Here is a 26,218-nt window from a genome sequence, read left to right as displayed (position 1 = left end):
CAAAAAAAATTAAAAAATAAAAAATAAAAATAAACAGAGGAATTCTAGGGCTTCCCTGGTGGCACAGTGGTTGAGAGTCCGCCTGCCGATGCAGGAGACATGGGTTCGTGCCCCAGTCCAGGAAGATCCCACATGCCACGGAGCGGCTGGGCCCGTGAGCCATGGCCGCGGAGCCTGCGTGTCCGGAGCCTGTGCTCCGCAATGGGAGAGGCCACAGCAGTAAGAAGCCCGCGTACCACACACACACAAAAAAAAAAAAAAAAAAAAAAAGGAATTCTATGGTATCTAAATTATATCTCAAAAAAGAAAATAGAAAAGCAAAGAAAGTAAGGTGCAATTCAGGAGCAAAAGTCAGCCCACATAGAATGAAAGGGATAAGTGAAATGTAAAGTTAGAAAATTTAAATAACCTGTGACTTAAAAAAAAAACTGTTGGTTTATTTCTGAAAGATAAAACAAATACTAGAAAATAATCTTGACCTAGTGGAGGTGAGGTTGGAGATTTCAGTGAAGAATTAATAGTGAGCTATGTCCTTGTTATGTCCTCAAGGAAGACATATAAAACTTAATTAACTATTAAATACATATCCCATTTCTGGTACATTAAAAAGAATAGAAATATTCTCAATAAGCATAAGACACAGGGAGTAGATATACTCAAAAGGTAAACAACACATACGTCCCTGTCACATTTCAGAAGAAATCACTGAATGATTTGATCATTCAGATAAATAGTTAAGAAGAATCTAAAGAAATTAATGGCAACCCCGAGCTCAGACAAAGAACCTATATCATCCAACCAGCAAAAGAATAAATACCCAATCCATACAGAAAAATCTCTCAGACCAACAGACAATTGAAAAATAAATAAAAGGATAAACAACAAAGATGAACTCTAAATCCCAAAATAAACCCTTTTACAAGATCACAAGAGGAAACCTCCAGAATTAAGGTTTCATAAAGACCATTCTCTGGCCATGGTGTAACTCAATTAGAAGATACATAGTAAAGAAAAAGATTTTCATCTTAAAAATATATAAATTTAAGTACGTTAAACTACTCAAAAACAAAAAGACAAAATCCTTGTGGCTGTAAATTTTTTAAATACTTTTTGGATTTTAAAACATATGAATAAATATCCTAAACAAAAAAATAAGTGAATTTATTTTAATAAACAAAGAAAAATCTAAAGATACTGAAGATTTAAAAAATAAAGCACGGGGCCTCCCTGGTGGCGCAGTGGTTAAGAGTCCGCCTGCCGATGCAGGGGATACGGGTTCGTGCCCCGGTCTGGGAGGATCCCATGTGCCGCGGAGCGGCTGGGCCCGTGAGCCATGGCCGCTGGGCCTGCGCGTCCGGAGCCTGTGCTCCGCAACGGGGGAGGCCACAGCAGTGAGAGGCCCGCATACCGCAAAAAAAAAAAAAAAAAAAAAAAGCACGTATACGATGTGGCTAAAGCTGTACTTACAAGGTAATTTTACAGCCTTCATTAAAGAACAAGATGAGCTATTCAACTCAGTAAGCTAGGGAAAGAACCAGATAACGTCAAGAGGGCAAAAGGAAATAAAGAGCAAGAAATAAAGTAGAAAGCAAAGATATAAAGAGTCAGTAAAATTAAAAACTGATTCTTACAAAGAATCAAATGAGATAAAATATCTGTAAGGAAAAAGGCACAAAAAACCAAAAGGCATGTTAAAGGTATATAATCATAGATCCAGTACAGGTTTTTAAATATCCTAAAATACTCTAATATAAAAAACTTTAGGCCATAATTGACTTAAGAAATAGAAAACATCGATAAAGAAACACAAGGTAATTCTCTAATGAATAATCAAAGAGCTCCTCTCCTATCTTAAAAGGAAACAGAAGTCCAGAAGATTTTATAGGCAGGTGAAACAAAACCTTCAGAAACAGAAAATCAAAACACAGAAAATCCAGGGATTCTTCAACTGTTCCATAATAGGAAAAAATATTAAGTTGGTTACCTTTTCAAGTGACTATTGTAAGCCTGATTATGAAAAGAATTTAACAATGTACGTAATAACACACTGTGACTGAGTAGGGCTTATCCCAGAAATGCAAGGATGGCTTAACATCAGATGATATATTAATATACTACACAATAAAATATTTAAAGGGGGGTAAAATGACAATCTCTAATGAATGCAGAAAGCACATCCCATACAATTCGTTAACCATTCAGGATTAAGAACTCCTCACATGCTAGAAATAAGAGAACTTTAACCAGAAATAACAGAATTTTAACTTTAAAACAGTATCTTAGCAGGACATCCCTGGTGGTCCAGTGGGTAAGACTCTGCGCTCCCAATGCAGGGGCCCAGGTTCAATCCCTGGTCAGGGAACTAGATCCTGCATGCCGCAACTAAGGCGTGGCACAGCCAAAAATAAAAATTTTTTAAACAGAAGTACCTTAGCAACTATCTACAGCTTTCTTTTACTTAATAATAAAATTTTATAGAACTTTCAGAATTAAAAATAAAATAAGAATGCTTGGGGGCTTCCCTGGTGGTGCAGTGGTTAAGAACCCGCCTGCCAATGCAGGAGACATGGGTTCGAGCCCTGGTCTGGGAAGATCCCACATGACGCGGAGCAGCTAAGCCCGTGCGCCACAACTAGTGAGCCTGCGCTCTAGAGCCCGCGAGCCACAACTACTGATCCTGTGTGCCACAACTACTGAAGCCCGCACGCCTAGAGTCCATGCTCCACAACAAGAGAAGCCACCGCAATGAGAAGCCCGTGCACCGCAACGAAGAGAAGCCCCGCTCGCCACAACTAGAGAAAGCCCGCACACAGCAATGAAGACCTAACGCAGCCAAAAATTAATAAAATAAAATTCTTAAAAAAATCCTTGTTGTTAGTAACTGATATTCAACATCGTACCAAATGGTCCCAGCCAAAGTGATAAAGTAACAGGTACGAATTTGAAGAGGAAGAAAAATATAATCTCCCCTATTTGCACAAGATATAGTTATCTACATATAAACCCAAAAGAGTCTATGAATTTTCAACCAAGATAGTTTGACAAGGTTGCTAGATACAAACGTGAAGCATAAAAGCCTTCCTGTGCACAAGTATTAACTAGTTAGAAAATATAACTTTAAAGAGATCTCTCTAACAAGAGGAACAAGAAACTATAGTTTCTAGGAATAAATCTAAGAAAGACTGTGAAAAACTTTAAAAAAGTGAGTAGCAAAACATACCGAAGAACCAAAAGGTGGGGAGAGGGGGAGAGGATCCCATTTGAGCTCCTGCCCTCCCTCCCTCTCTCTCCTGATTCATTAATTTCCCCTTCCTATTAGCTTTCTCGCAGCATCACACAACATACTGTAATTTCCCCTATCTTAAAGCAAACAAACTCTGGAGCCTACCTCGCCCTCCTGGTTCCCTTTTCTAAAAACCGGTCCTGAGAACTGCCTACAGTCATCACCTCCAATTCCTCTTTTCCCATGCTGTCACGAGCCCACGCCCGGTGGAGCCCCTGGACGCCCCCAAACAGCTGCTGCCATACCTAGTGGTCAATTCTAGGTCCCCACGACAGCACAGAACACAGTGAGTCACTTCCTCCTTGAAATGTTCGTCTCCTGCTTCCAGCGCACCACTGTCCCTTGCTCCTATTTTCCTGGCCACGCCTCTTCTTTTACTGCATCTTCATCTCGTCTCAAGTTCTATATGAGAACGTCCCCACGATCGAACCTTCACATCTCTTCTCTACCTACACTTAGTCCCTGGATGACTCCATCCTTCCCCGGCTTTAAAAACCAAGCACATACAGACATCTCCCGCCGGAGCATATGCCCTAAACTCTAAACTTGTAGACTCTGCCTGCCCACACCGCCACCTGATGTCCAAAAGGCATCTCGAACTTAACGCGTCTAAAGCCCAACTCCTACTTATCCACCCCCCCAGCCCTCCCCCGCGATAAAAACCCAAGCCGAGCCCTAAGCGGTCGCACCTGTCTGAACAATCCGCTGATCCCATTCTTCTCCTTCCGTCACATCCAATATCCTACCCACGCATAAATCCTGCCCAGCCCCACCTTCAAAACAGACCCCAAGTGCAGTCACTCCTCACGACTCCATCACCCCGCCACCCGGGTTTTGAACACCAACATCTTCTGCCCGAGTTATCCTGCCAGCCTCCTGACCAATCTCCCAGCTTCCTTCCTAGGCCTGCCATGGTTTGTTCTCCATGTAGCATCCAGCACAACCCTTTAAAAATTTTAAATTGATTATGTCACTCCTCCGATGGCTTTCCATCTCAGTAAAAATAAAACTCGGAGTATTCAGCACATCTACAAAGGGCCTGCCTAGGTCCCACTACCGCCCTGACCTCAGGTACCATCCCTCTCTGCTTCCAGAGGCACCAGCCTCCTTGCTGCTGCCCAAACTCGCTAAGAACACGCCAACCTCTGGGGGCATTCCTTTGCTTTCGAGTCCCAGATGTCACCTTATCAATGAGGCTTTCTCTGACAATTTACATAAAACTAACCCACCCCCAAGCCACTAGCTGTATCCCACTGAGCCTGCCGCCCCCGCTAGAATCTAAGCTCCTTGGGCAGGACTTTCATCCGTCAGCTCCACTGCTGCGTCTCCTGTGCCCCAGACTAACCCATGAATGCAACACAGCATCAACCCAAGCCCAACGTGGAAGCGGAAGAACGCACCACCAAGAACAGCTGAGCCATCTTTCAGAAAAAGAGAACAAGATCGAGATACCTGGCACGGCAATTATTACAAAGCCATACTGATGGCAACAGTGTGCTGTGTGACCAAGAAAAGACAAACACCAGGTGAGCAGAAGAAACTGACCCACACACGTAAATGAAAACTTCACGTGTGGCAGAGGGGCAAACGGGAAGGGGAGAGCGCGACTAGTTCAATAAGTGGTGACAGAAGATTATCCAGTTGAAAAACAAATCAGATCCCGACTTCACACCAGGAAAACAAACGGCAGGCTTTTGCTACCGTTAGAAGCAAAACGTTTGGATGAAAAGATAGAAGATAATGATCTTGGTGTAGGAAGGACTTCCTAAACGAGAAACAAAATGAGGAAAATAAGACTGCATTAAAAGGTAAATTTTCATTAATTTGGTGGGTGAAATATGTAATTGTGTGACAGATTTTAAAATCTTTAATGAAGAGTGAGGACACAACACAGATGAGAAAACATTTGCAAGATGAATAAAAAAGAGGAGCATCGATTACAAAGAACTCCAACAAATCAAGAAAAAAGCAGAAGAAAAATGGACCAATAAATAAAAGGTTTTTATAGAACACTCCACAACTCCTTCAGTGTTAACTTCTATGTGTCTTCTGTTAAACAGCATGGATATAATTCTATTTTCATGAAATAACTGTGACCTGTATAATGCACTCTTCTACCTGTATCTATGCACAAAGCTGTCCCGAATGATGGGCCTTGGCTTGTGGTAGTTAATCTGGGTGCTAGAGCAGTGCGTGACTTCTTTTTCTTTTTTGACTTTTTTTTTTCTTTTTTGACTTCCATCTTCTTTCCTCAATAAACATGCATATAGGGCCTTTACATACAAACCACGAGTAAGGTGATGAGACCATGAAATTCAAAGCACCTGCCTGCCAAGTGGATGTCAGCTGGTTCAAGTAGTGACCTTAAAAGGCTAAACTCTTTACTTCAAAGAGGCTGCTGAAAACACAAAACATTCTCAGAACTTTCTCCTCTTTTAGGATTGCACGCACAGTCTTTTTTTTTTTTTTTTTTTTTGCGGTATGCGGGCCTCTCACTGTTGTGGCCTCCCCCGTTGCGGAGCACAGGCTCCGGACGCGCAGGCTCAGCGGCCATGGCTCACGGGCCCAGCCGCTCCGCGGCATATGGGATCCTCCCAGACCGGGGCACGAACCCGTATCCCCTGCATCGGCAGGCGGACTCCCAACCACTTGCGCCACCAGGGAGGCCCACGCACAGTCTTTTGAATATCCCCCATGGTGCTAAAAGTTCACAAAAATGAATTTGGTAATGAACCGGGGTAATTCAAAACTATACGGTCTAGTGAGTTAAGTTGATGACATGGTGTACATCAAATATGGTTTCCCACAAACACAATGAAGTGTCCTGATAAAGAGCCCATCAACAGGCCTCGGGGTTGCTCCCTCTGCATCTCACTGATTCTCAAACTTCCTACTTTCTACTTGCTAAATCTACTTGGCCCTGAGAAAGCGGTTATATGATGAACGATGCTACTGGTGACAAAACAACAGGCTGGTTTCTTTGACACTGGTGCTTCCTTGGTTCTTTGGGATGGTAACGCTGGCTACTGCAACTCAGACTTTTAATGTTTGTACTGGACACGTCTTTCCCTTTAATATATTCTCCAAACATGTTTTTTTGTTTTATTTTTGGTTTTTGTTTATTTATTTATTTTTGGCTGCGTTGGGTTTTCATTGCTGCGCGCGGGCTTTCTCTAGTTGTGGCGAGCGTGGGGCTACTCTTCATTGCGGTGCGCGGGCTTCTCATTGCAGTGGCTTCTCTTGTTGCAGAACACGGGCTCTAGGCGTGCGGGCTTCAGTAGTTGTGGCACACGGACTCAGCAGTTGTGGCTCACGGGCTCTAGAGCGCAGGCTCAGTAGTTGTGGTGCACGGGCTTAGTTGCTCCGCGGCATGTGGGATCTTCCCGAACCAGGGCTCGAACCCATGTCCCCTGCACTGGCAGGCGGATGCTTAACCACTGTGCCACCAGGGAAGCCCCCAAACGTGTTTTAGTTTATTCTATTTCTTAAAGAAAAAAAATCATAGTAAATGTCAAATCATCATTTATATTCATCATCTTTGTAGAAACTTTCAAAATCTCTTTTGGACAAAATTTTGACAAATGGAATCTCTGATCTTTCTTCTCTTTTCATCAATGTTTTGTGCTTCATTATAGCCACCTGTTTAACCTAAAGTCTTTGGTGACAGTCAAAAATTGTTATCTGTGTTGACGCATTAAGTTCATGGCTCCTTGCAAATTTGCTTGATCTCATACGAAGCTGATTCATTTTCTACCCTATAATTAGTCACTCATTTTTAGGTTCATACAAAAGATTTCTAGGCTGCTGTGCACAGGAAACCTACAGGCTACCTCAAAATTACAGGTAATTACTGTGAGCTCCCACAAGCTACGTGAGTAAATGTCATTGTTTTAGTCACATCTTCTCTATGTCTGCTTAGTGATCCCAAGGATGGAGACCATGGAAGAAAAGGCAGATGAGGATCCTGCTTGCTTTTGTGACTGAACTACCATCACCTGTTAACTTACACTACAAAGAGTTTAAGAAACCCTTATAACTCTAGCAAGAACAATCAGGGGGTTGCTTTTTCTTTTCCTCTGGTTAAGGTGTTAAGTGTGTGTCTTACAGAAGAGCATCTTGAACACCTTAGCTTTAACCCTAACCCACCGAGGTGATGCCTCCTGGACTCTGAGAACCCTTTATAAAGCGCGTGAAAGGTCCCCTACATATACTCAAATCCACTACTATCACATCATTATTCACTGCTCCTCAAAACTTAAAAAGGTTGTTTTAAGGTTTAAGCAATCTTCATGTTTAAAAGGTATGGTCATAAACTTGCCTCAGGAAATCTTTCTAACGCCATGTTGAACAGACTCATAAATCACTTGAGAACGTTTACTAAATAGCTCCTACTAACTCCTGCTAATATACATGCTAACATAAATCAAAAACAGGAGGAGAGTAAATCTTCCTACATGTTTGCTGCTCTTCTGTATCATCACTAACGTCTTACACATAATGTACAAGCCAACACCCGAGGGGATGACGTGTCCGTCCTACACTGATGATGAAGCTCAGCAGGGGTGAGAAATCCATTTTCTACCAAAGACAAACGAGCCACAGGGAAAGGGGAGGGAGGACGAATACAAGAGTAGCTTAGTTTATAGATCGAAAGTTGATTTGCTCTGGAAAGACAGAAGGATTCTATTGTTCGCTTGGTTTTTCCATTAAACTTCTGAGAACAGGTCAATTCCATATCATATGACGGAGGGCATCAAACAGGTGGCGGGGGTGGGATGAGACGAGTGGCAGAGGAGTGCGAGGTGGAAAAGACACCAACAGCATCTCACTTCCCCAACCCAGAGCTAGAGAGGAACGAAAATGCAAGACAGAGAAAACAAACAAAACTTTTTGATCATTAACCCTACAACCATCTTCGGGGCCGGGAAGCCTGTGATACACACGTCTCCTCAGAGGCCCACAAGCCCCTGCACGCAGCTCTCAAGACCCTTTCTCCTTAGGCAGCAGGTGCTTTAGTTTGAATCTCTGGAGTTCCTGCCCCCGGGGATTCAGAGGTGCCTGAGGCCAGCCAGGTCACAGAGCTGGGCCAGCAAGAAAGCCTGTGGGGAGGCGTGGCCCCGGCATCTTCCCCAACCCGGGATGCTACTAAGGCGAGAAGCCTAACTGAAAACCAAAGGAGCTTCGGACAAGGGGTGATGCCTCGCTACTCCTGCAGCAAAAGGGAAGGCAGCCTTCACTTCCGCTGGGCCTCCATGCGGCTTCAGAGAGCACCCAGGGCTCTAGCTGACCTCACGTGGCCCGGCGATGGTGCCCGGCACTGGGCAGCTCCTCCAGGAGGGCGGAGGACACAGCCAGATCCCTCCTGCCCAAGACTGGTCCTCACAGGTGGGCATGGGAGCAGTGCCCCGTAGGCTGGCAGGATCCCAGAGAAACATGGTCACACTGCAGAGAGGTGGAAGGTGGAGCGAACACAGGAGGGATGGGAATTCCCACCTCGGTTCTGTTCCCACCCCAGTCCCTAGGCTGGGGAATGAGATGCGAGTCAGGGGGCAGCAAGAGCCCTCAGCTGCCTGCGGGGCCACGCGAGCATCCTGACTCTCTCCAGGGTCCCTCCTCCAGCACTCAGGGGGCACGCTTCCCGGAGGGGAGCTCCACTCTAGAGAAAGCTTCTTAAAAAGTTAACTAAACTCCAAGACACGACCCTCTACTGCAGCAGAAATCAGCCAAGCAAAGGGCTCGAGGGCTTAGCTTTCCTTTAGGTGGGGTCGGGCCCGCGACACTTGGATGTGGGAACAGCCCTTCCCGCACCCCACCCGGCCACAGGTGGTTCCGGCCTTTTTCTCTCCCAGGTCATCCTCTGGACAAAGCTGGGGGGGCACTGCTGTGAAGCTGCCCACTCACCACCACAGTCTCTCTGTTGTTGATCTTGACCCGGTTCCTGGGTCAGCGGAACCTCCCGCCAAGGTGAACGCGCACGCAACACCCACACACGCGTGCGCACACCCACACACGCGTGCACACAGTAACAAGATCTCGTTTCCACCATCTTTCGCTCCTTCTACAAAATCATCACAGCCTCATCATCTGTAATCGGAGCCAACCTGGTCCTACTTAGGAGGCACTGTTTCCCCTGGGAATACACTTTTCGATCTGTGCCTGTCAATTTAATCAAAACGTTCTCAGAAAGCTCATTTATGAGCTGAAGCTAGTGGTGCCGAACGGTGGCGCGTAAAATAATTCTGGAGACTTTTTCTGGAAGAAGCGATACACGTCCTGTTCTAGGTAGCACCCCTGCCACTACACACACGCCTCTCCTTCCTTAAAAATGATCACAACATAGCCCTGTACCTGGTGCTCTGAGTTCAAAAGCACACCTGCATGAGGGAGGGAAGTCAGAGGACAAAGCCAGGGGCCCATTACACTGGCGGAGAGCTGGAGAGCCGGCTGAGCGCCACCGCAGGTGTAGGAGGTGTCTGGCAGCCCGGGGCGTTCCCTCTGAAGCGTACAGATGAAAGGCGAGGTGGGCCAACGGGGCAGCCGGACGCTCCTTCCCAGAGCTTTGAGCAGAGCAACAAGCCAGCAGAGAAGCCGGGTCCAGAGACCAAATGGGATGAAGGAAGAAGCCTCGGCTCAAAGGGCACCTGGTGGAGGACGGAAATCAGGTTGGAGGGACCAAGCTGGACGTGGGGACAGGAAATCCGGGAGGGAGAGAGGAATGAAGGATGGAGATGCCCAGAAGACAGGACGTTTTCTAGGGGGCTCTGGCCCAGCCCGTGGGTTGGGAGGAGCGTGAAGCAGACAGGCCCCTCCACGTGCTCCCATGACCGACCAAGGACCAGCACCATCGCTCTGCTGAGCAGAGAAGCAGGCGGCAGACCTGAGATAGAAACAGCTCCTGCGCCTTCTCTTCAACTCCCAGCAATGAGACGCCTTCAGCTAGAAAACAAATCTCTTTAAACTTCAATGGTAAAAACAATGACTGAAACAAGGTTTTTCTAAAATTTTTCATCAATAACACAATTCAAATATTCTCATTTACATTTCAGCAAATCACCTAATCCTTCCTTTACCCAGCATCATCATGGAAGATAACAGGGCAAGTCCCTGCTCTTAACCTGGCGGGGGGACGGGGACATACCCAGCAGGGGATGAAGAATTGTACGAAGACACCAACTTCCTGAAGCATCAACCTGACCCAAAGATTCAGGGAGAAGTGTTAGCTGGTAGTCACTCTTAAAACACTTGGTGTCAAACCAAAGATCATCCTCTGCAGGACGCGGTTAGCTCCACAGAGGTTTCAGGGTACCAGGAGGATTCAGAAACGGGCCAGGCTGTGACCCCCCCCCCACTCCCCCCTCCATCCCCCTATGAGCACCACTTGCTCTCTCTCCTCTGGAAACTCTGGAAAACCATAAAATTAAACTGAGCTTTGCCACTTACATCCCAAAACTTTTTACAAATTATTTTTGATAGCTCTTCTCAACATACCGTTTTCCACTTTGTAAACATGGCCTTCACAAGCTTGAGGGGACTCAGGAGCCCCTATTATCCATGACCTGGAGGTGCCATCTCACGAGCAAACTTACTAATGTCAGCTCACCTCCCTGCGGCTGCTCCCTTTCCCTTACCAGATATCTGCTTCTAACAAGCCAAGGAAGCCGCATACTCGAAGCACATCATGCCGAAAATATAGGCAAACGGTCTCCAAGAGAGACCCAGAGTGTTCAGTGCGTATGGGGTGTGACAACTTTTTACAGCCAAGAGGACTTTTTCTGTCTTGGTTCTCACATATTCTGAACAGCTGAAGCTTCCAGATCAGTTACATGCTAAGATAAGACATGCTTCTGCCTGCAACTCTGGGATGCACTGAAATCCTAAACAGTAACCTACTGATGAAAAATGTTAACATTTTAACCAGAGACATTCACGACCTGCAACCAACACTGGGAGGCTTCATCCAACAAACACTGGAAACTACCAACCTCTTGAGGATGTCACATGGCAGAGACTGTTATAAATGGAGAGAGACGAAGAGTAAAGACATTTCCTAAGTATACTGAGCTGACTTTTCCAACTAGAGAACACTACTGTTAGACATCCCCCCACCCCACTTTTCACCAGTGGGTAAACGTAAAAAATGCTGCGGCCAACAGTTCAAATACTCTTTTCAGGAACACAATTTTCCTCCAAATTATTTGTGTCAAGTTTAGAAATAACTTTCCTCCAAAACACCATATGGCTTTTCAAACAAGATACCTAAATGCACAACTCTCACATATATGGTATAATTTCAAATAATGCAACTCCAGTCACTATAATATTTGTATTTCAGCTAAAAGTCAGCAATCATTGACTGCTCACCACATTCCCGTCCTCAGATTAGGCACTACAATCAACCAAACAATAGGCAGCCAACCTTTCCAGGAGAAAATATACGTCATATTATTTAATACCTAGAAAAAGTAATAAATAAGCAAGTACAAATTATTGTAATACAAAACAAAGGGGAAATTAGTCACATGGAGTTTGAAGGGAAGGATTCCTGCTAACAGTGAACTCTGATGAGGTCCTGAATGAGGACTGACACTGAGGCTGGCAAGCTGGGGAAACCACCATGTACTGAAAAAATGGCAACACAAAGGTACAGAGGAGGGATGGGGTGTGTAGGTGTGGACCAAGTTAGGCCAACAACTATGGCTTCACTGGTCCAGACCAACTGAACAGGCCAACCTCAGGCAAAGGAAAGTTAGACAAGATATGCCTATAGGGCTTCCCTGGTGGCCCAGTGGTTGAGAGTCCGCCTGCCGATGCAGGGGACACGGGCTCGTGCCCCAGTCCGGGAAGATCCCACATGCCACAGAGCGGCTGGGCCCGTGAGCCGTGGCCGCTGAGCCTGCGCGTCTGGAGCCTGTGCTCCGCAATGGGAGAGGCCACAACAGGGAGAGGCCCGTGTACCGCAAAAAAAAAAAAAAAAAAAAAAAAAAATATATATATATATATATATATATATATATACGCCTATATATCAGGGCGGGCAGAACGAAGATGTTGAACATTTTGCTTCAGAAGCATTTGTTGTAACTATTATATCCATTTTCCTAAACAGTTCCCTTGAAATCTAGTTTACACTTTATTTGCATTCTCAGTATCTTTAGGTAAATCTCAAGCATCGGCTCAAGCCCTTGATCCCTAGTCAAGATACCACAAATTCTAATTCAATACGTTTCTTCAGATTCTGGGAAAAAAAGCAAACAAGGTTCCAAAGGGCACTGTCACTGCAAAATAACAGATCTTCAATAAAATGTAATTCTTAGCACTTCATTGGGCTTGCAGGAAGCAAGGAAAATATCCAAATGCCCCAGTAACTCCTCCAATCCAACCATAATGACTGAGACAATCATAAAAACAGACAAACATCAAAGATGAAGAAAGCAAGCCACAGACTAACAGCTTGGGGGCAGGGATACCCAGAATATTTAGAAGTAAAAAAATGTAAGTGTTGAAATTAAAAACTTAATGGATGAGTTGAAGAGTGGATTAGACACAGCTCATTAGTGAATCAGAAGTGAGATCCAAGGAAATACCCAGAATGCAAACAAAACAAAAACAAGGAAATGGCAACAAGAGGGTGAGGATGAGGAGATCTAACAAGTGCCTCCTTGGAATTCCCGAGGGAGAGTTTAGAAGCACAGCGGGATCTGATGGTAAGATGGCCAACAATCTTTTACAACTGGCAAGGCACAAATCCACAAGAGAAGCACAACGTATACCAAGATTATTAATAAAAAGAAAGTCACACAGAGATACACTGTAACAGGACTAGAGGACACCAAAGTCAAAGAGAGGATCCCAAAGCCACCAGAGACAGAAGACAGACCTCCACACTGACAGCCTCCTCAAGAATAACGGGGAAGCCAGAGGACAACGGAATAATAGCTTCAAAATGCTGAACAAAAATAACCAAGTAACTAGTTTTATTTGGAATCAAGTCTATTTTTCAAAAATGAGGGCAAAAGAAAGGCATTTCCAGGTAATCAAAAAACTAGAGACTTTTCCACCAACAACCCCTCCCTAAAGAAATCTCTAAAGGATATACTTAAGGGGAAAAAAAAAAGAATCCCAGAAGGAAGTTCTGAGATAGAAGACTGATGATCAAAGAAACTGGTAAAGACATAGGCAAAGCTAAAGAAATACTGTCTGTATGCAACAATAATGCTCTACTTTGCGAGGGTTTTTGCACGGATGATGATTAACACTGGAAAATAATAGTATGTAAATTCAGGGGTGGATCAGATTTAAAGTATCTCAAGTCCTTGCACTGTCAGAAGTGGAGCTAAAATATTAACTTTAGGCTTTATGTATGTAAAATTTCAAGAATAGCCACTTAAAGACTACAATTACCATGCATCTTCCAAACCCGATCAGCGAGGTTTGAACACAGTTTCACCATAGGCTCTGGCTGAAGCAGAACTGAGTTTGGCAAAAACAATGTCAAAGTCATCAATGAAGGGTAGTGAAACCCAAGTCTTGGCTCAAAGGTCTCAAGAACAAGTTTATACTTTGGGGGTCATAGATTCCCCGAAAAACAGAGGAAAGCTGCTTATCCTCTTCCCCCAAAAAACACTCTTAATACTTGAACAAATTTTCACACCAAAGCAGAAGACTTTTCCCAGACTCCCTAGAGAACACGGGCCTCCCAGGCCTTGACCAGCTTAAAAAGCTGGAGAGAATTAAGTTGGTGTGGGAAACAGTACAGTTGGAAGTTCCCCCATCCTCGCATTAAAACCACACATGTGGGTGAGGGACTAAGCGCTGGGCGTCATGTTTGGGGGAGGGGAAACTGGAAGTAAGTCATTCATTTAATTCACTCTTTCATTAAAATGTATTGAATAATTCACCAATTATGCAACTATCGAAAAATGTGAACTGTAGAAATTAATGACCAGAAAAAAGGTCCTAGTTTTAAAAACTGTACGCACCAATCTTACAATCTGGTGGACAAGTACGCCATACGGTGAAGACAGCAAACAGACATTCCAGAAACAGCCCTATACCTAACTACCGAGTGTTTTTAATGCTCCCTTCCTGGAATGACTCAGATAAACACCGGCAACGGTCAACGGGCCCACAAAGGACTTGTCTGGTCCACCTGGAGCCTGACTTCTTCAAAGGCACATCCCGACCCCTCAGTGTTGTCGCAAACAGACCAGTGCAATCCAGAGGCTCCTAACTCCACCCACATTCCAGAAAGAAGCTTTCTGAAGCGGAGATCCCTGTCTCCATCCAAACACTGAAAACTACAAGCTCATGGTCTGGGCCCCAGAATCTGCATGTATTCTATCTTAACAGAACCTGCAATGATGCTATGTGCCTACAGATACACACAATATACAAATGATGACTCCTTATTCACAGAAACTCGACCGGTCTAAGTGCAGCTCAAATACTCAGAACTGAATGAAGTATTTCCAGTGCACCATGAAAATACGTTCAATGGTTAAAATCATTACAGAGCACGAGGAAAAGATTAAATGATTCTTAGGTATCACAGCAAGAAGAGAAAAACTTATTCGAGTACACAGGACCTGGAAGCAAATTCAAAGGAAAACACAGGTGATGTCTCCACACTCCTGCTCAGGCAGGAGTATTCTCCGCAATTCACATTTAAGAGAGTGTGTTAATGTTACACACACACACACACGTGACTCTATTACCACACAATCAATCCCAGCAGTCAAATAACGCTTTCTGCTTTCTTATTTTGGGGGATCTCAATCTCAAAAGCCAGCCAACCACACACGGCAGACGCTGGTCCGTCTTGACCAACACTCACGGGGTCTCCTCATGTTTGTGACTAGCATCTGGACCACACGTGCGGATCTGACTTACAACTAAAATTCCTGCGGTGCGCGGGAGAGGTGCAATCTCATCCCAAAGTAAGGAGAAGGATCCGAAAGACTTAACTTTCCCCCAAATCCTGATTATCCTTCCAAACCAGTCAACTTGAAGACACGTTTTATAAGCCAGGTATAATTTCATTCTTAAGAGCTTACTTCCATTTTTGATTGCCTGAAACATGCATGTGTTGGATAAATGTTTTCTCAGAAGGCCAAGACAAGATCACTGGCTGGGATCTCCTGAATTTTAAGTTAAGCTATTACAGTCGTTCTCAGGGGGGAAAAAGCCCACACCTGATGAGAAAAAGGAATGATTAAGCTAAACAAGAACGCCGCTTTCATTGTATTAGATTCCTTTCTCAAAGCACATGAACTCACTCTTCTGGTGGTTATTTGGCCACTAGATAAATTAAGATCCTTTTGATCTTTTCTCTCCTTTGGTGATATAATCAATATAATCAAAGGAAAAAAGGTTTGGTTTCAGGGTTTGGGCGCGGTGTGGTTTTTTCTTTTCCTTTAAGAATGGAAAATAAAGATGTTTCATAGGGTAAACGTAACCACTTAACACCTGGCTATAGCGTTTTATCAACTCTAAACTGCTTTCACATGCTAATGTCATTCAGGCTTCACAATTCTTTGAAGGAGTGATTATCATTCCCATTTTACAGATGAGAGAGTTCAGAAGAGACAATTACTTAAGACATACAGCTCTTCCCTTCCCAACATAGAAGGGAAGAGTGGAATCCACAACGTCTGGCTCTAAGTCTAGAGCTAGGATTGGAGCTAGAAGGCCTTTAACTATGCCACGTCCCACCCTCCATACACCCAACCCCAGTAGAAAACTCAGCTCCAGAACAGTCGATCATCTAAAGCAGAGGCTAGCAAACTAAGCCCTGGAGGACAAATCAAGACTACTGCCTGTTTTTGTAGAATCCATGGGCTAAGACTGTTTTTCACTTTTTTTTTAGTTTTTTTTGCAGTACGCGGGCCTCTCACTGTTGTGGCCTCTCCCGCTGCGGAGCACAGGCTCCGGACGCGCAGGCTCAGCGGTCATGGCTCACGGGCCCAGCCGCTCCGCGGCATGTGGGATCTTCCCGGACCGGAGCATGAACCCGCGTCCCCTGCATCGGCAGGCGGACTCTCAACCACTGCACCACCAGGGAAGCCCAGTTTTTCACATTTTTAAGTGATTTTTTTTAAAGAGGAAGACTATTTCATCACATGTAAAAGTGACACGGAATTTGAATTTCACCGCCCATAAACAGTTCTACTGGAGCACGGCGCTCGCTCCTCTAGGGCATGGCCGATGGCTGCTTCTGGGCAACAAAAGCAAAGCTCAGCAGTGGTAACAGACTGCCTGGCCTGCAAGGTCTCAAGTATTAATAACTACCTGGTCCTTTACGTAAAGTTCGTGGACCCCTGATGTAAAGGATGCTTGTCTTTTTGTGAAGACCAGAAAGTTCATAGCATGGGTAAATTTAAAAAACCTGTCTTCCCTGATCCCAGCTGCTGGAGATGCAGGGGGTAAATCAATTCTGTCCTTCAACGAACAGTAGTAGTTCTTCCAATTTGGGGAGGCTGATGCTCCATCCTATCTTCTCTAGGCTCTGTTCCCTTATTTTTTTATTCACAAGGCACAGTTACAATAAGCACTTACACATTTACTAAGGACCTATCACCACATACCAGGAACCATGCTAAGTGTTGGAGATCTCACTTCTTTTTAGGTGAGAAAACAAAGGCTTCACAGTCAGGTAACTTGCCCAAGTTCACGGGGTTAAGGCAGACCCGTGCTCTTACCATGCCAAGTTACTTCAAAAACCAAGACTTTGAACTTCCTCCTCTGCCAGTATATCCCTCTGGAATTGTGGAGTTGGAGGCCAAACATGAAACTTCTTCGATTTAGGCATAACTGGACAAAACCAGGCAACTCATGCCCCAGGACCTGGCTACTAACATACCTTAGTGCTCCTGACCGCCCCCCCGCCCCCAGACAAGCTGCCAGTCAGACGCAGTGCTTACTTAACAACTACTATCATTTCTGCCTCTCAAATAATACTGCCTTGATTACAACAGTACAATTCTCTACCTTTAGAAGCAAAACCAGGCCTCCAGGAGGCATGTTAGATCAGGTAGAACACAATAATAACCACCACTTTCTGAGTGTTCTCTCTGGGAACCGCAGGTATGCTTTACATGTTTTTTTCATTTAAACTTCACAGCTCTATGAGGTAAGCTTTGATCCCAATTTTACAGATGAGGACACTTTCAACGTTAATTTGCTCAAGGAGACAGGGGTGGATTTCAGTAACTAGGTTTTCTGACTCCAAATCCAGGCTCTCAATCGCCAGGCAGAGCTTTCAAATATCAACTTTCAATTCTCATATAGTCACAGTGTTGCCTACAAGTAAAGGAGAAGTGAGAAAATTCACCTTGAAATATACTGACCACACTGTTTACTGTCATCTCAACTCTAATAACTTTTTCCCAAAACGAAAACTCAGAATCAAGAGTTCAATTGTGCAGGTGTGTCATTTTTCTGCAATGTACTTAGTTCTTCCAACAGATGCTCTTTGAGGGCATGCACCGTTCCCGCCCCTCATCCCTCCCTAGCTCCCGACGGAACCTCCATAGGGTAGGCATTCAATAACACATTGAATGAACACAAACTTTGTACAAAATGTGACTTATAAATGGATGCTGCCGGGAGAAGGGAAAACCTGAAGATATACAGTAAGCAAAGAAAGAACTAAATTTAGTTCATAATGCACTGGTGGTAAAAGTGTTGTTTTCAGAATAATTTTTTACACATGAGATACAACCTATGTATAAGGTGCTACCCTCACCCACACACTAATGGAACAAGCTGACTTATGTATTTATAATCACAAAAATGAATGACGAGTGAATACTCAAGCCTCAACTCTCAAAAAATAATCTAATGTAGAAACCAAAATCCCTCATGCTCTCACACTATGTACTTTCCCAACTGCGTGCCTTAGCCTCTACTTCTGGGCCTTTGTCAAACACAACACTTTCCTTCTTAGAAGGGAAGCTTCTTGAGAACAGGGAGGTTTTTTTTCCCTTTAGTACCCAAATGACCCAAGATAGTATCTTGAATACAGTAGGGCACAGCTAATGTGTGAAATGGTTGAACAGAATGGAACATTTTCAGTGCCAGCTAAGGTACACTGACCACGTACAATGTAAGGGGAGGCCAACAACCTTACCACTGATTCTCCAGAAGGCGGCCTCCTCCTGAGAACTTTGGCGAACACTTGCTTTTAAAGCAACAAAAACTTGCTTTATAAAAAAGCAACAAAAAGTTGCTAGAAGGCTATCACTGTTGGCAACAGAGCTCCATTCTGTGCCAACGGCGATAACATACCCACAAGAGAAGACGCCGCAGAAGGCTCACCTGGTCCTTATTAAGGGTTCACAGGGGCCAAGGGGCTCTACTCTTTACAGACGCTTCCTTAAGTCCCTAAACACCCAGGTCCCTAAACGCATCCAAGAGGTAAATCAAGAGTATGCAGAAGTTTTAGTCTCTTACGAAGACCTATTTACAAATACGTATACGCAACAGAAGGACCATTTGTCCAAAAGAACACAGAGCCTTCCAAGCTTCTGTACTCCCAGGAAGTCGACTTCGCAACACGTCAAGAAGTTCCATCGAGGCGCACAAAATGTGCCTCAAGACCCAAACTGATAACCGCACCACTTGAAATCGAAGCTGGCGGACCGATCGCCCACAACTCAGAGTTCCGAGGGTGCCCCTTCTCACTCGCACCGCTGCGGCGCAAATGAATGACGGTGTATCAGCGTTAAATTTAAATTTCCTGGCTCCGGCCACAATGCTAACCTAATTAAAGCATGTGGTCAACGCTTAGCCTTCTCGGTGCGATGTTGTGCATCGCTCAGGCCAGCAGCAGAGTCGGGAGACAGTTGCACCCCTCCTCTCGCCCCCCCAAAACCGGAGGCAAACCCTCCCCAGAGCGCTCCGCCGAACGGCCAGGAAAGCGCCCCCGCGCCGCCCACGGACCCCGCCCGGCGGCGCCGCGGGCTCCGCACCCACCGCCTCGCCGCGGGCACTTTGGCTCCGTCCGAGCAAGTCGCTCGCGTCAGCGCTCCTGCCCCGCGGCCGGGACCCCCGGCCCCGCAACTCGGATGCCACCGCCGGGCCCGGGCGCACGCGCTTCCGTCCAGCAAACTACGGCCGGGGGGGGGGAGGGGGCGGCGGGCCGGCCGTCGGGCGGGGGCCGGGCGGGGCGGCGGGCCGGGGGGAGGGGAGGTACCTCGTACAGCTCCTCGGAGGCCATGGTGGGCGGTGGAGCGGGGGGCGCGGGGCAGGGCCGGCGAGGCGCCGCGCAGCCGGCGGCCGACACTTTGTTTCACTTGGGTCCCTGCGTGGCCTGCGCTTCCTGCTCCGCTCGGCTCCGGCGCCGGTCGGGCGCGGACCGGCGCTCACTCCTGCCGGTGCGGGCCGCCGGCCGGGTTGTGCGCAGGAGCAGCTGCGCAACGCGCCCTCCGCGCCGCGCTCACTCCCCGGCGGGCCGGCTCGGGCTCGGGCTCATCGCGCCGCCGCGGGGCCGGGCCGGGCTGAAGCGGGCGCGGCGGCGGTGCACGGCAGCGCGCTGGCTCCGCGGCTCCCCCTCTCCGGTGTAGTGCAAAAAGCTTCCTACTTGCGACCGAAAAACCTGCCCCGGCTACTGAGCATGCCCAGTGCGGCCGCCCGGCCCGGCCGAGCCGCACTCCCGCGCTCCGGGTTTTCGGGCCGCCCGCGCGGGGGGCGGGGCGGCCGGAGGGCGGGGCAGCCGAGGGGAGCGGGTGGGCCGCGCTCCGGGCGCGGCGGGCGGCCGCAAGGAGCCGGCCGGCAGGAAGGGGAGGAGCCTGGTGTGGGGGCGGGGCCGAGGGAGGCGGGGGCGGGGCTATGGGCGGGGCCAGGCTCGCCCCAGTGCCCTCCGGAGGTCCGGCCGCGCCGCGCCGCCGCCCGCGCGCCCGCCTCGACGTGGGGGCCGGGCCTGGGGCGGGAGGGCGGAGGACGGCGACGCGCGCAGGGGCAGGCACCAGCGGGCCCGACGTTGGGCAGGGGGCCGCGGGGGCGCGCCGGCCCACGTCCGCACCCCGCCGCCCCGACGGCAGCGATGCGCAGCCTCCCTGCGGAGCGCGCGGAGCCCCCGCCCCCGCGCGCCCGCCGCGTCGCTTGTCCGGGCCGGGCCAGCCAGCGGAGAGCCGGCGGCGTGGCCAGGTGGAGCCCCCTCCGCACCACGTGCCCACCTCCCCCGCGGCCGCCGCCAAGACCCGGAGCCGGAGCGCGCGCCCGCGTGGGGCCCGGCGCGCTCGGCACGCGTGCTCAGCGGCCGGCCGGGGGTGGGGGCCGGGGCGGGAGCCCGGCGCAGTCGAGGGCGGCGCGAGGGCGCGGCTGCCTCCGCTCGGCCCGCAGCTTTCCCCGCGCTGGGCCTCCCTGTTCCTCTCGGAGCGTCCGCCTCCTCCGAAGCAGCTGGGAGGAGGGGCCAGAATCCGGGCTCCAGGGAGGTCTGGGTTCCAATGCAACGAAGCTGTCAGTGGTGGTTCTCCTTGGGGGGGAACGGCCCTCCCGGGGCCACAGCGATGGTCAGGCCCTTCCTGCGCTTGGCAGGGCAGAGGGCCAAAGTGGGGCCGGCCCGCATGGCTAGCTCGCGGGGCATACCTGCCAGGACACTGGACGTTTACCCATCCGTGCGGAATGAGGAAGGGGCTGCCTGGCCCGACCGCCCCAAACAGCCGGCAACTCCGAACCTTCCTGCGCACAGAGCGGACCTTCTCTGCGGGGCACTGCAGAGACCCTGCCTCACGTTGTCCCCCACCCCTAGGCCTGGAAGCCCCCGCCAAACCCTCATGTCTCCCAGGGCATCTCCGCTGCCACCCCGTTCCAGGTGCTCCCTCAGGCTCCAATTCGTAACCCAGCCTCTAGAAACCAGGCTCCTCCCACCATCGAAAACCCAATTCGATGGTGCCCCATACGCACAGTTTAGTAACCACAAGGCTTTTCACCCACCCCGCTGAGCTTCCTGCCCTCTCCAGGCCCACGAACAAGCGCAACGCTTGCCCGTAAGTCACTTCAAGTCGAATCACCATTGTCTCCACGCCGGCGCTTCTGCCTGCGATTCCCTCTGCCTGGAATGCCCCCTTTCTACTCTGAACTCCTGCTCCGACGTCACCTCCAAAGCAAAGCCTTCTGACTTCCAGGGCAAAATTAGTCACTCCCTCCCCAGCCACTGAGGCGCGCTCCACTGCGGAGTTTTCCTCGGTATACTCGGTTCTCTACACTCTTCCCTCCCATTTCTACACGATGACCTTCCCCAGATCTCGTCTTCCAATTCGACTCTCCAGCCCCCCACACCATTCTCTACCTACAAAATAAGTTTTTATTCAGTGAGTTGGAATTCCAGTGTCCACAGCAAAGCCCCTGACACATGATACACCTCCGATTCCCATTACCAGATGCTTCGACAAGAGAATCACAAATTAAAGTCCTCACCTCCTCAACCCGTCCAGGCACCCTCTCTGATGGCCCAGCCAGTTCTCTCTGCCCTCCTCCAAACATTAGCGCTTCTTAATACATTATTTGCTGCATCTGCTTCTCGTCTCTCTGGCACACAAATTCATCAGCCTAAGTTGTAAGCTCCTTGAAGGCAAGGACTAGAACTTTGTATACCCTACAAGTCTCAAAGCAATGACTGCTCAGTACTGCAAGTGCTCACAGGCTTGCAAGAGGTGGTTCAAAGTCACACAAGCACAATACAACATGAGTAAGAAAAAAAGGGATCCTCAATATAAAACGAACAGACACATCTCACCTAGAAACCTATATACAATCCTAGACCGATGTAAATATAAAGTCCCCACTGTTACCAAGGGGAGGGGAGGAAGACAGGAGGATGTAAAGACAACCACAGCTCTACTCAGATACTGAGCTAGTACATAGGCTATATATACAATCCTAACCTAAGGAGACTTCCCTCATTGTGGAAAAAAAGGGAGGGGGGATTACAGCATAAAAAAAGGTAACTCCAAAAAGTCAATGTACACGGACCTTTAATCCTGATCACCTGGGTTATCCATGCTGCTGTGATTAGCTGTCAACATCAGGAGGAAGCGCGGGGTAGAACTCAGCTGCGTAACGAAGCAGGAGCCAGCCATTCTCCCAAGCACAGGTCTACCTTTCTCCTCCAGTGATCAGTCGGTTTCCATCTTAATTAAGAACAAGGCAGAGGAGACCTGTACTAAAGTACTCAACTAGTGACTGAGAACTTGAGGTCAGCTGTCCACTGTGTTCCTCTCATTCCTCCTCCACCTAAAACACCCACTGGTTTATTTAATGCTGTTTTGCTTATGTATATACTTCACCTCGTTAGTTCGATTTGTCTTACTTTTAAGCAAATTCCACTCCCTTCCCTCACTTTTTAAATATAAACAACGTTTTATCAGTGCTCATAACAAGCAAATTATGTCCAAGATTATTTAATAGCTTTGAATTTACACCACTTTTTATGAAATAGTGAAGTTTTGCAGTAGTTACCATGACCACGTGTGTGGGTGCTGTGAAAGTACTTTGAGAATAAAAGTGCACTCACATCCCCTAAACACATCAAGGAAGACATCTTTCAGCACAACAGTTTGTACTAGTAAAATATACAGATCTTAAAAATTATAGAAATGGTTGAGAAGCAAGATGGTGGACACATGCGATTAAAATACACATATACTCATTCTAAGCTTCACTTACCTGATCTGAGTTAGTGGTGGAGACCAACATGCACCAGTTTACTCCTTTTCCAAATTTATCTGAACGATTGGTATTCGATAACCGGTACCACTCAAGATAAGACTCTTCAGATCAGGAGTTAGAGCCATTCCACATCTCGGCAGAACAATGACTAATATTTTAAATTAAAGGTCCTTTCCTTTCCCCACTCAACAGCCCAACCAATCACTTCTTCAATTTTCCCAAGAATCTGCATTTCATCTACATTTGAATCCCAAGGCTCCTGAAAGGAGGTGGGGGATGGGGCTGGAAAGACAAAAGAAATGGAAAATCTAGCAACTCCTCCTAGCAGAGTCAAAGGCATTTTAAGGTTGGGTGACTGGGGAAAAGGGCTGATAACAATCCCCTTCAGCAGTTCTGCGCCCCAAAGCGTAATCTATCTTGGCTACCTCCAACAAAACCTAAAATTTAACTGCAGTTTTTATCAAGAAGTGACCCGTTTGTTTCTTTGTGCACGCTGAGGCCAAAGAAAAGTTAAATACCATTCTGGTTATAGAGCGGTCACTTCATAAATCTTGGGGAAATTGCTATCTCAATCACTTACTCAAAAGAAAGTAAGAAAACTTCAGGCGTGACAAAGCAAAAGAGAGAAGCGCAGAAAGCCAGTCATAAGATGAATTCGGGTGCTAGGCCCTTCTCCAAATTTGGAGCCAAACAGTTCTTCCTTCCCTGAAAGCTTGAACTGGATACCAATGCCCCCTTCTTTTCAAGACAACCAACAACCTCTGATTCCTCATTTCAGCTGCTGCTTCCTTCCCTGGCCAAATCATCAATTTCCCCATTTCAACCGGCAACTTCTCCCTGCCTGCATCCATCTTGGTCCCAGGTATTATTCTCTCTTTTTTGTGGAAGCAAGTACCTAATCCAGCTGCCACACTGCTGTTTCCTGGCCAAACACTATGACGATTTAATCTCTTTGCCCTATTGATAGCAGTTCTGAGACTTCTTCACATTCGATTTCACCAATTTCCTCTTAGGCTGAGGTTCCACCACTGGCAAAACCTCATCAATTTACAATTAAGGGTTATTTTCTTTCTCAACTAGATTTAGTGTTTAACTGCAATTCCTTTTTCTCTTTAGCTAACGGTGATTCTACCCAAAGAATCCTTGTAATATGTCTCCGTTGTACCTTCCTTTGATGGAAACAATCAAGACTAATGAAATTTTTCATTTGTAACTTTATACATTGTTCCACCTTCTGGAAGGAGAAAAATAACCAAAATTCATAAAGAGTAAATAGCCTTGAGACACTGCCATGACAGTCGGTTGACTTTATACCAGGGCAGTAACTAATTCATTCTGGATTCCTGAAAAAAACATCAAATGTAAATGTCCCTTGAATTATTGTGATGGGTCATTATGTTTGTCACTCAGGTGAGACCATCCCAGTAACCTCATTACCTTCTGGACTTTTCTAGAGAGAAAGAGATTATCAATCAGAGAGCAAGTGGGCAGAAGATGAGAGCAGACATTCTGGCTGGTAGCACCAGGTGCACAGGAAGCAATGGAACCCAGAATATGCCCAGGACCACAGCAGGTGGAGGTTGAAACCTAAAGCAAAGAGTAAGTGAATCTGAAAATAAAGCTTGAACCACACCAACATATGGAAGCAGGTACTGGGGCTTGATTGTTTTCAATCACTAGTATTGCTCAGTGCAGAGGTTCTCAAACTGTGGTCCGCAGACCAATAGCAACAGCTTCACCTTGAAACTTATTAGAAGTACAAATTCTCTACCACCACCCACCTACTAGCACCCAACAATCTGTTTAACAAGTTCACCAGGTGATTCTGATGCACACTGAAGTTTGAGAAGCACTGGTTTAGAACAGTTTTATTTGTTTCTTTGTGGTGGTGGTTTTTTAATTGAGCTACAGATTTCAAACCAGTAGTGGATCTTTACATTATTTTAGTAGCTCTTGATTAGCATTTTTTAAGTGAGACAGGGTGGAATGGATAGAATGGAATGAACTTGGAAAAAAAATCAGAGTGCATCCATCACTCCACTAGGGTGGAACTACTGCTTCCATTAAATACACACATACTTTTAAATATATAGATATATATATGTATATAGATACACACACATGCATATATATACACACACACATACATAAATACACGTGTATATTATTATACACTAGGTCGTAATGTAAAAGACATTTCTTACATTTTGATCAAGACCAAAAAATTTGAAAACCACTGTTTGGGAGATGGGTAACAAACCCCTGCAAAGTTGCATTGCTAATTATATGTGAATGGTATTGCCAAAGTGCTCTAAAACCATTTTCTTAAATGGCTTAATGATCCCTTTTTTGCAGTACAAATTATTTCTCCATAAATGCTACAAATGTGTTCAGACCAGGCTCCTTTCTGAATTATCACATATTCTAGATTAATATATTTTGAACTAAAGAGGATTTATAGTATATATTTTAGACCTTTTCTTTCTGAAGAATGTAAAAGCTTTTCCAAAGAATATCTGTAACTGACTGTGCAAAGGGAATGCAGTTTAATTTTGTAAACAGCAACATTAAAAAAATGAATAAACAAATGAAAAGCACTTGCCCTGTGCCAGGAACTGTTATAAACACTTTACAAATATTAGCCTCTTTAATTCAACAGCACCTAATAAAAATTATAGCTAACATTTACAAAGAACCCTCAGTAATCACATCTATCCATTAAATCACCTTTTGGAATAGGCACAATGATTGTCCCATTCCTAGTAAGAGGGGACGCTAAAATTTACACTCAGGTCCAGGTGACTCTAGGGTCTGAGCTCTGAACTATTGTTATAGTCCTTCATTCATTCATTCATTCAATAAATATTTACTGACCACTTATTGTGTGCCAGGCTCCTTGCTAATTAATGTATATACAATCATCCCGGGTCTCAGGCAGCTAATAATCTATTGCAATAGATAAGCATTAAATTATCAGGTAAAAAGTCACAGTTATAAATCAAATCAAGGAAAATTGCAGGCAGCTGTGAGCACATGTGACCTGGCCATGAGTCTGGTCTGCTGCTTCCCCAAAGACAGTGTCCCTCACCCCATGGACACTCTAGACATGCTTGGACACCAGCAGAGCAGGATCATTGAAAAATTATTTTCAAATAATTCGATATCCAAAAAAAACATCCAAATAGCCATCATGGGAGAAAGCAACATTTTGACTTCCCTGCAGTTGCTTTATAGTTTAACATTTAAAAAATGAAATATTAGACATTC

The 26,218-nt window shown here is 46.5% G+C and overlaps 1 protein-coding gene across 1 annotated transcript in view; it reads right to left on the bottom strand.

Moving 5' to 3' along the window:
• The window catches only part of CDYL (chromodomain Y like), a 134,901-nt gene extending 115,021 nt beyond the window's left edge, over positions 1–19,880 (bottom strand). Inside the window, exon 1 of the mRNA XM_060109909.1 lies at positions 19,476–19,880. Within this exon, the coding sequence (XP_059965892.1) occupies positions 19,476–19,499 (24 nt within the window). The 5' untranslated portion in view covers positions 19,500–19,880. The remainder of the gene's footprint in view (positions 1–19,475) is intronic.
• Positions 19,881–26,218: the final 6,338 nt, after the last annotated feature.

Source organism: Mesoplodon densirostris, chromosome 10, assembly GCF_025265405.1.
Source record: "Mesoplodon densirostris isolate mMesDen1 chromosome 10, mMesDen1 primary haplotype, whole genome shotgun sequence".
Classification (NCBI taxonomy): Eukaryota; Metazoa; Chordata; class Mammalia; order Artiodactyla; family Ziphiidae; genus Mesoplodon; species Mesoplodon densirostris.
This window is presented reverse-complemented; position numbering and strand designations above follow the sequence as displayed.